Below are 11,606 nucleotides of genomic sequence, written 5' to 3'. Positions count from 1 at the left end.
ACATACATGGTTGTCTTTGACAATGGCTGTCATGAGATCGTCATAACTGTGTCATGAGTGTGACCTCAAGTACAGTGGTAGAATTTGGACATTTCATAAAGATATCATAAAGTGTTATTACACCCTAAAAACTGCAGGGTTGAAAACAACCCAATCTGGGTAGTTACTACACCTACTTGCAGACCTACTTCAAAATACATTCAAGTTTTGGTAATGCAAGTCATACATACATGCAATAAAAAACACATTTTTAAACACAATGTTGGAAAAGTTTAGAAAAATATTTATTTTTCAAAAAGTAATAATAACAATCATCAATAACAACAACGAATAGCTAATTTATTTTTAAACACTGCATTTTAAACTCTTTTTAAAATTACTTTTTACAAGTTTTAAATTCCATACCAGAGACACTATTAAACTGGAGTCAATAACAATATCAATAGTAACATTAAACAAGCCCATAAAAAGTCCATAACATAATGGCCCCTCAGCCTGTTGGAGGTACTCCACCATGTTTGTTCCAACCTATGATGGAGAGAAATGAAGAGAAAAAAAGAAAGGAGAAGATAATGTAAACATGAAGTTAAAAAAAAGGTGTTAGCAGTCTGCTTTCCCAGTTCAAAATGTGAGCGTTTTGAACATACTAGCACGCAGAAGTCATGAGAAAATGACCCTAGTGATTAAAAAGAGACTACGTGACTAGGTGCTGGCACTTTACTTGAGTATTTCCATTTTGTGACACTTTATACTTTTACTCCACTACATTTCAGAGGGAAACATTGTACTTTCTACTCTTACTAAGGTTTTACATGCAAAACATACAATAAGCTCATAAAATATGTTGCATCTGTTGCGTTATTTTAGCGTTAAAACTCCCCAACAGTATGTGGAGCAGTTAGACCTAGAACATTAAAATATTAGTTACATGCATCAATAATTGAACACTCTGAAAGTGACCATTCTTCCGAATGAGTACTTTTGGAACTTAAGTACATTTGATACTTAAGTACATTTTACTGCTAATACTTATACACGTTTAGTGAAGACTTACTTTTAATGATTTTTTTAAAGTATTTTTCCATTATGGTATTGCTACTTTTACTTAAGTAAAAGATTTGAGTACTTTTTCAACCACTGACCACCAGTATTCAAAGCATTCTTTCATTTTGCAATCAGAATCCACAGGTGGATAAAGGACTCTGTTTACTGGTAGTGTTGCAAAACTGATAGAACTGGCACTATAAAACTGGACAAACCTTTTTACCAGCCCCATTTTTAGTTAGACAATACTGTCTGTGTGACATGAACAATAATCAAAAGGGAATCCCAAAAAGAAAAAGTCCAAGGCACTCCATCCGTTTCCAAAAGTAAAAAATCCTTTATTGGTTACATGGCTGGGAATATCAGAAACATAGAACCCACATGTTGCGGCCTCCTGGCCTTCATCAGGTGTTTTTTTTCCATTTTAGTTACAATATATGACTAACAGTGAACCCACAACAATATAAATAAGCTCCAATATAAATAATCAAGACCCACAGTATTCAAAACATTCTTTAGTTTTGCAGTCACAGAATCCACAGGTAGATAAGGGACTCTGTACTCGGGTACTGATATTGCGAAACTGCAGTTTTCTGATACAGCTTGCACTATAAATCCGGCCAAACTTCTTTACCAGTTCCATTTTTAGTTAGACACTACAGTGCAACTGAGACTAGATATAAATATCCTCAAAAATTGACCTGCATACAATACAGCAGACAGTGTATGATGACTTCAGTGTACAGAGACATGTTTGCTCTGTGTGCCACCGTTCTCCTCTACTTCATCTCTGTGAGCCATTCAGCTCCTCTGTCCTGTGAAGACCTGCTCAGGCCTTTGGATCAACTGGAACCTGGTCATTTGGAGGGCAGATGGGCTTTAGTTGCAGGCAGCCTGAACCACCCGCCATCCGTTGAGGTCTTCAAAAGTACAGACAGTGCCGCCATCCACTTCTCCAACTCCAGTGCAAACTCCACTGCCACCTCCTACACCCGAACCTTTCGTTCTGGTGGCACGTGCCAGTATCAGCTCTATAATATCTCAGTAGAAGGCAGTACCTTCATCCTCATCTTCGAATCGAGAAATCACTTCAACCTCACCGGGACCCTCCTCCATACATCCTGTCCAGACTGTATGATGATTCGCTGGAATGTGGAGTTGGAGAGTCAGAGTTCGTACCTGTTCAGCAGGAGGAGGGAGGTGGGGCCAAAGGAGATGGAGGAGTACAAGGCTCAGCTGGAGTGCCTGAAGCTGCCTCCACCTGTTGTCATGGATCCTACCAAGGAGCTTTGTCCAGAACAGACCCCCAGTGAACCAGCAGCAGCTCAGACTGGGGAGAAAACAGAGGAACAAACGGCTTGAGAGACTTTGCTACGGTCACATAGTGTGAATAAATTGTATGTCAATGTCAGTGGGTGATTTATGGTAAATTATCTTTATCCCTTCAAATTTACCTGGAAATCTTCAGTTAACTAGAGTAATGCAGTAATGAGTGATGCCACCCACAAATCACCTCTTGACCATTGCTCACACAGCATGGCTTGATGGGATTTCTTTTGTTTGCATGTCCTGTTTCTGTGTTGTACCTGATGTAATGCAGGAGAGAGGTTGAGCAATCAGTCTTTGTGTCATTTTGTGTTAGAACAGACTAATATTTGTTACCTGTTCATTTTTCTGTATATGGCAATGATTTTTTTATATTCAAATGGAACCATCAGAGAAAAGCTGATATTTTTCAGCTCATTTGAAGCAACATTGCAAATATGAATCTCATCCAATGTGTTGTATCAATCATTGAGCTTATTCATGCCTCAGAGGGGAATTTAATGTGGTGAGACAGGGGGATAGTGCTGGAAAGTTTGTATCCCTCATTAGAGTCACTGGAAACATTCGCTGGACACATAATTGGAAATGTATATGGAAATAAATTAGTACCAGCATTGTATTTGAATTGCATAAATTTGAATTTGTCATGCTCATATTAACCAGTTGAATTAAAAAAAAAACATGAATTTGTTGAATAAATGAATCCACAAATTGAATTTGTACGTCTCAATTTGTAATTAAATGCAATTGCTTACAAATGATTGTAATTATTATTGAATTTAACTTTAAAACTTTGTAGCTAATGGCTAACTAGCTCGCCAGGCAGCTAAATGTCTGAATAATTTACATGATGTCATCCAAATTATTTTGTGTTTTATCCCTCAGTGTTGTGGTTATGCATGTAAACATACTTCTGTAATATTCTACCCAACCACCTAAATATCCAAGTATGAGCATGCTGCAAACAACTAGTGGGCTGTCAAGCTGTAATACACTGATTTAATCAATTCTGGCTGTCTGCAGGGTAGCAAACTGACGTACTGAGGCTCCTATGCAGCCTAGTAACTATCTCAAGACAGGATGTGATCACCAGCACGTGTTTTTTAACACGGCTGCAGGTTTTTTCAGTTGTTTTCAATGGTTTGGTCATGGCAGGCGTGCGTGCGTCTCCTCCAAACTGTGCGCATCATGTTTTGGACGTGTTGCGTTTTGGGGTAGCCTACATATACGGTTCCCAGTGAGTAATGTTAACTTTAACTACAGTACTCCGTACAGAATGGGCCCCTCATTATTTATGCGCAAGCAGACCTATTGCTAACTTTCTCTTGTCCATGTCTGTTTTCAACAATGTTATGCTGTTTTTTACTTCAGGTTAGCCAGCTAATGCTAATTAGATATTTGCAGGGGTGTGCTAGTGGCTGAGCGGTTTAAGGCACATATCACATAGACACATAGACGGGTTGGAATCCAGCCCAGGACCCTTGTTGCATCTCATCCCCAGCTTTCTTCTCTTTATACTGTGACTGTCCAATAAAGCAGAAACGCCAGAAAAAAACAATGGCTCACTGAGTACAGCGCGTACCATAAGGCTCAGTCCTTCCTGCAGCGACCCGGGTTCGAATCCAGCCCATGGTCATTTGCTGCATGTCCTCCCCTCTCTCTCCCATACCTTCCTGTCTCTCTCACACTATCTCTGTCAATAAAGCATAAAATGCCAATAACAAATCTTAAAAAAAAAAAAAAATGATGTAGTGCTCTTTGCACTCCTGCTCTTTCTGTTATGAGCAACACTTACAGATCCACTTTGCGTTTGAGCATGAGAAAGCATTTTTTCATTTAACTGCTCAAGTTGAGAATGACTAACTCAGTTTTATGCAATTCAAATACAATCTACGCTGGCACTGATCTCGTTCCATACTTTTCTTTAAAACAGTTCATAACCACGCAGTTAACACAGTATGCCAAACGAAGTGGAGATGACAATTCTTTTATTCTTGTTTTTTTAGTCCTTGCACTGAGGACCACAACACCACAACAAATTAGTTAACATAAATGTGAAAATTAGGAGTCTACAACTCTTATTCATAGAGCACTAATTAATACCCTAATTCTCTTTAATGTATCAGTTGTCAACAATTGAAGAATATTATTCAAGGTATATATGCACATCTATAAATATATAACTGGACTCCAAAGTCTTTACCTCAGCTCATCACAACATTTCTGTTACACAGGAAAGAGCAAAAGTCACTGTTGGAATCAGAGTTCACACCCTGAAGGGAGATGCATGTACACTCTTTCATCTCTAGAATCAACGGATTACAGAAATACTCATGATCTCCATAGTGATTATGAACCAGATTATGTATCCATACTTGTTCTGTATGTGTAATTACTATAAGCACAGGCGATGACTCTGAGGATGTAGACTCTGTTTAGTGGCAGTGAAGCTACTGGTGGTTCAGTTGTTGGCTTGGCCAAAGTTGGGAGATGATTACCAGTTTAGTCATTGTTTATGTCCCCAGTTTGTGGAGTTCTTCCAGTACAAACAATGAACATTCCCAGAAATTGCCCTTTTCTGTTTCAATCAAGAACATGGAAAAACACCAGAATAATGGTTTTATTTGAATTTTATTAACAATATGTGACTAACAGTGAACCCACAACAATATCCCAGGTAAGAGAGAGCCAACAAGTAAAGCTCCAATAAATAATCAAGACCCACAGTATTCAAAACATTTAATTTCGCAATCCACAGGTAGATAAGGGACTCTGTACACGGGTACTGATAGCATTGCAAAGCTGCAGTTTTGTACAGTTTATTCACATAGTGTGAATAAATTGTATGTCAATGTCAGATGGTAAATTATCTTTATCCGTTGATATTTACCTGAAAATCTGTGAATAATTTTTGGCAATGAGTGATGTCACCCTCAAATCACGTTGGACATTGCCTGCATGGCTTGATGGGATTTATTTTGTTTGCATGTAAGCATTAAGCACACATGTCCTTGATATAATGCAGGAGAGAGGTTGTGTTCTGTCCTCGCAAAAGAGTCCCCTTCTTAAGCTTAACAGATAGATAAACTCCTTCCAGCAGCTGTAGTGTTGACAGTTGATTTATTAGCACCAGTTCGTCTATACAGTACTAGAAACAGAGTAAAACTGAAACAAAGAAACAAACAAGCTATAAGTATAAATATGCTGAACACAAAGCTTAATTCTCACTAGCTGAACAACATGTATTTACGTGAGGTATAATATTGTTACAAACCCTGAAATATGCTACCATATACAAATCATATCCCTCATAGCAAGATCGGTTACACAGAACCGATAAGCATACAGTTGTCATGACAACACGTAAATACCCCGTAAACGATCGTCCATGTAAATATCATCTAAATCAAAGGGTAAGTAGGCTATGAATTATTTTACTTACAGACAATGCTTCTACAAACTAACTGCAAGAGGGAAGAAGTCCGCCGCTCTACAGAATAACTGTCACCGTTTCCATGCCAACAAGATACTTCTTTCATTTGTAGGATATTTCAACCGAAACCACATTCTGGATGTTTAGCGATCTCGAGGTGCCTTCAAGTACCGGAAATATGATAATTACAACTTAAACACCCATAAACAAACTCAGCCTAACTACAGGGGCCAGAATACTCCCCGTCTGGTATCTGTAAGAATACCATCATTAACACTAAACTTAAAATTACTTGTCAGTCTCTTGAGAGGGGAGTAGGACAGTTTCTGAAACTGGTCGCAGAAAGGTCTTGAACAACCCCTCTCTTGCTGTCTTGACTTCAACCTTTCTGACTTTACCATCTCTGCCAGGAAAGGTCTTCACAACGATGCCCATGGGCCAGTCATTCCTTTTCACTTGACTGTCTTTTAGCACCACAATGTCTCCTTCCTGAAGGTTGGGCTTCTCTTCCTGCCACTTCCTATGGCTCTGCAAGGTCGGAAGATACTCTCTCTTCCAGCAGTGCCAGAAGGTGTTTGCAAGGCTTTGGACTTGTCTCCACTGCCGTCCGAAGAGGTCTTTATCGTTGAATTCACCTTGGGGAGGAGGAACTACAGCAACCTTTTGGGTGAGGAGTGTCGCTGGCGTCAAGATGAGGGGGAAGTCTGGGTCCATAGACACAGGAACCAATGGACGAGCATTCACGATGGCTGAGACTTCTGCCATGAATGTAGTCAGGACTTTGTGAGTAAGGTTGGATTGACTCACCTTCAGCAGCATGGAATCCAGGATCCGCCTCGTGATGCCAATCATTCTCTCCCAGCTGCCTCCCATATGAGACGAGTGCGGTGGGTTGAAGACCCAAGTACACCACTTGTCGCTCAGGTACCTTTGAACCTCCGTGTCACTCTGAACGACCTCCATCTTCAGCTCTCTGCAGGCCCCAATAAAGTTTGTTCCACAGTCAGACCTGATTCGTTTAGCTGGTCCCCTGATGGAGAAGAACCGTCGCAGGGCATTTATGAAGCTTGAGGAATCCATTGACTCAATGACTTCGATGTGTATGGCCCTGGTGCTCATACACGTGAAGAGCACAGCCCAGCGCTTACTACTTGCTAGTCCACCTCTGGTGCGACGTGCTGTAACCATCCATGGTCCAAATACATCCAACCCCACGAAAGAGAAGGGAGGGTCAGTGCTGAGGCGGTCCACAGGTAAGTCCGATATCTTCTGAGTTTCTATCCTCCCACGTAGTCTTCGGCAGATGACACATTGATGGAGTATGCTGCTGACACAACGTTTTCCACCGATGATCCACAGACCAGCTGCTCTCAAGAGACCTTCAGTGAAGTGGCGTCCTTGATGGTGGACCTGCTCATGGTGGTGACGGATAAGTAGAGTCGTGATATGGCTCTGTCCAAGGAGGATGAGAGGGTTGATTTCATCTTTGCCTAGGCATGCTTGGGACAGCCGCCCTCCAATCCTTAGTAGGCCTGAATCATCGATGTAGGGGGACAGACTGAAGAGTGGGCTCTGTTTAGGAATGGCTTTACCTTCTTTGATGCATTCCAATTCCTCTTGAAAGGCTTTGTGTTGCACGCTGCAGATTATGATGTTCTTGCCTTGATCCAGGTCTTCGACGGAGCAGGGTTTGTTGCAGATGTGCCATCCCTTGCAGCTGCTGCCTGCCTTGAAGGAGTGAGCTACATGCACGAGTCTTCCTGTTGCGTGTGTCAGTGCTTTCCAACTCGAGAACCTCTCAAACCTCTTAGGGTCTAACTTGCTGCTTAAGACGTTTGTGGTGTGGCAAGCAACTTCGGGGCGGATCTCGTAGTCAGTTCCAGGATAGACCAAGTCGAAAGGTGCATGAAGGGTTTCTGGTTCTGCTGACCTGAACAAGAAAGCTGGTCCTGTCAACCATGTGCTATGAGTCAGGCAAATTTGAAATTGTCATCTTCATGTTGAACAAGTGAATAATAAAAAAAAAAACTTGTTAAATAAATGAATCCAAAATTGTATGTTGTAAGGCTCAATTTGAAATGAAATGCAATTGCTTGAAATAGAGTGTGGTTATTACTGAATGTAACTAAATTCAGCTCTCCTAAAAAAAATCTCCTATTTCAAATTTGCTTTTCTTAATTCAGATTGAGGGACTAAGGCACAAGGGACTTTTGTTCCCTTAATGTTGACTGAAAGGCATGCCATGTCCAAAACCGCCATCACTGCGTTTTCCCCCCATTTTCCCCCCAATTCATAGGGGTCTGGACTCAAGCCTATCCACGACTGATTCACTGACGTAATTTCTCTCCCCAACCGATTGGTTGGTGTAGTTGTCAGTTATCAAAATCTTTGACCAATCACAGTGCAAAACCGGTTGACATAATCTGGAAACTCAGAACAATCATGGCGGCGTTCACTTCCGAGCTTTTAAACATGCTGATCGTTCCTGTTTTAATTCATCGATGCCATTACGTTTTTTAAGGACTGAGAAATCAGTAAGTCTCACTTGCTATCATCCAATATTCCTTTGCCGGCGCTGCCATTTTGGTAGTTGTTGTTGCGCTCTATAACGCTCGTCATATGTAGGATTGTCCCGCCTACATCGACCATTCAATCAGGTATGTCGGACAGTATCTGTCCGAAATGGATAGGCGGATAGGCTTGGGTCCAAACCCCTATGAATTGCCATGCAAATTCAAAAAGTGAAGGCCCAGGTGAAAGCCAATGAGAGATAAAGGCGTGGATGAGCTTTTCTAAGTCTTGTTTGGACATGAATCCTCCAATTCTTGCTAGATTTTTAAGATGATAATCTGGCTGATTTTGTTCATTTGATGTGGCTGTTAAAATTTAGATCTGAATCCATAATTACACCAAGGTTTCTGGTCTGGCTTTTAGTGTGCAAAGAGAGAGATTCAAGGTGAGTACATTTTTTGAATTCAGTTCTTCAACTTAGCTGGCACTGATCTCTTTCCATACTTTTCATTGCAGAGTTCACAACCAAGCAGTTAATACAGTATGCCAAACAAAGAGGAGGTGAGATTCAGATTTTTATACTCCTTTTTGTTTAAAGTCCTTGCACTGACTCCAATGTTTTCACCACAAAAATTAGTTAACATACTATGAGAAAATTAGAAAGAGTCTACAGCTCTTATTCACAGACCAGTAATTAATACTCATTCTCTTTTAAAGGAATAGTAAACTTTCAGGAAATTATCATGTTCTCTTTCAATCCAGAACAATGTAAAACACCAGAATAATGGTTTTATTTTCAGTAAATAGTGAACCCACAACAATAGCCCAGGTAAGAGAGAGCCAACACTCCGATAAACAATGAAGACCCACAGTATTCAAAACATTCTTTCATTTCACAATCACAGAATCCACAGGGGGACTCTGTCCCCTGGTACTGATAGTCAGGGCCGTGCACAGACATTTTGGGGGTCAGGTGCTCAAGCAAAAAAAAAGGGCACCCCTCTCATAATTATTTATAAAAAATAAAGTTACATACACATCTTTTACTTACTTACATATTTATTTATTTCAATACCCATACACTCATGCAGATGTTTAATACTCAACAGATTTTCTACAAAATTACTGTATCAATTCACACAGAGACGATGGTCTTTAGCATTCACTATTTCTACATGACTACTTCAACATGACTTTGCTCTGGATTCTGACCTTTCTTCTTCATCTGTGATGGGTTCTGTATCTGTGATGGGTTCTGTATCAGGTGGCAATACAGCTCCCTCATCCTCCTTACTGCTAGATGGCCTGATCCAGGATAGAAGAGAGCTGCTACCCTGGGCTGCCTGCTGTAGCTCCCTTTCTTTCTGTTTTCTTAGCCTGTCCTTTTTTGGCATTATGCTGCAATTGGTAAATGAGCAAAATCAATGTTGTGCATGATAATTAAGGGTTAATCTCCCAAAAATAGACCAACAGTACAATATGATGTTTATTTGGGTAAGACTGCTTGGTGACAGAGTCGATGCATTACAACAGTAAGCCTCACCAGACTGTAACTGTCAGTGGCCCAACTTCAAGTACCCTACCACATAGCTATTTTTGCTGCAGACAAATTTTAATGGGCTATTTGTCATTTGGCAATGTTTTAATAATATTTAAGGTAAATACATGATATAGATTACTGCAAGTGTTGTAATGTAGACCTAACTTATATAAGGTTAGTACAAAATACTAATATTCAGCTAAAGTAGCTTCATGTCTGATTTAGAATCGCCAAACCACTTTGTGTAGTTAAAATAAATTGTGGGCCTATAATAAGATTTCAATAAAATTAGATGAACAGTTAAACTTTCAAATCTGAGCTTGTAAAGGCCCTGGACTATTGTATTGAAATGACAATAAGTTGGCTTGTCTACAGTAAATTTTGTGTCACAGGAGTAAGAATCGATAATTTGCTAAGCTATATCTTAAAGCTTTTGCTAATCAGTATGAGCATGTACAGTGGACGAATCTAAGGCTACGTTCAGACTGCAGGCAGAAGTGGCCCAAATCCGATTTTTTTGCTCATATGTGACTCAGATCTGTTTTTTTAATAACAGTGTGAACAGCACAAATCACATGGAATCTGATCTTTTCAATTCTGATTTGGGCCACTTTCATATGTGGTCCTAAATCAGATACAGGTCTGATTTTTTGCAATGCGACCTCAGTCTGAACAGTCATATCGGAATTCATGTGACTTTTACGTCACTCTAGATCGACATTCGTCACAATTCTACGCTGGTGGGAGTCGCTCGGTGAATACAAACATGGAAGACAGCTGCGATGGAGGTAGTCAGTGGAGGGACAGTGAGGTGTTAGACCTCAGAAGTATTTGGGGTGAAATTTTGGATGAAATCTGTTTCAGTGAAGCCATTCACGTCCCGATCCCACCACTCCTGGCTCTGACTCCGCATCCACACACACCTCCATACAGAAGTAGCAGCCATTGCTCCACAAAAAGCCATAATTAAAAATTTGACTCTCTTTCTCCTCATCCTCGTCCTCGTTGTCATCTGCTCACGACTTCGCTGGCTTCCACTGCACATCAACTTATAAATGAAACTAGGGGTGGGCGGATCGATCCCAAAATATTGATACTATAGATACTACGTCTCGTTTTTGAAGATCGATTCTAGCGTCAATAGGATCGATACCAGTTTCAGTTTCAGTTTCTCTCTTCTGCGTTGTACCCATTTCATCATAGAGTAGAACTGTCTGTGCAAACAACGTTCCGTTATCATGAACACATCTTAGTGCCTGCATGCACTCTTTGCTCCTCCACTGCTGTTGTTGTGTTGTGTGCACTCAAACAATGAACATATGCGTCGTGCACGCGCAGCGCGCCACGGCGCGCAATTGCTCTAACTGAAGGAAAGAAGAATGGTTGAGGGTAGTTTGTGCTTTTGTTTAGTTATTTGCACTTTGCTTATTTATAAAAGTTGTGAATGTTTTAAAACATTCATTGTTCACAAATAATTGTGTGCACTTTGGTTATTCAAAAAACTTTTTTTCATGTTTGCACATTCAATTTACAATAATAAAAAAAATTGTTTTGTTATTTGCCTTTAAAAACTGTCCTGTGTTTTAACATGCATGTGATTAAGTAATTAACAGTGGAAAGCAAAAAAAACTGGCTTCATTCATTTATGTAGCACGTTTTTACAAAGTGCTACATAAATGAATGAAGCCAATTGTTTTTTGCTTTGCTTGCTACATACATGCTTCAGTTGGGAATCAAACCCGGGTCTCACAG

General features: G+C 40.2%; 1 protein-coding gene across 1 annotated transcript; it reads left to right on the top strand.

Annotated features, from left to right (window-relative positions):
• The first annotated feature begins 1,770 nt into the window (after nt 1–1,770).
• On the top strand, nt 1,771–2,406 carry LOC139922990 (uncharacterized). Its single transcript, XM_071913655.2, has one exon. The coding sequence runs from the start codon at nt 1,771–1,773 to the stop codon at nt 2,404–2,406; it is 636 nt and encodes a 211-aa protein (XP_071769756.2).
• Nucleotides 2,407–11,606: the final 9,200 nt, after the last annotated feature.

The sequence above is a fragment of the Centroberyx gerrardi genome, chromosome 3, assembly GCF_048128805.1.
Source record: "Centroberyx gerrardi isolate f3 chromosome 3, fCenGer3.hap1.cur.20231027, whole genome shotgun sequence".
Lineage (NCBI taxonomy): Eukaryota > Metazoa > Chordata > Actinopteri > Beryciformes > Berycidae > Centroberyx > Centroberyx gerrardi.
Note: the sequence above shows the minus strand (reverse complement) of the source record. Positions and strands in the feature narration are given on the sequence as shown.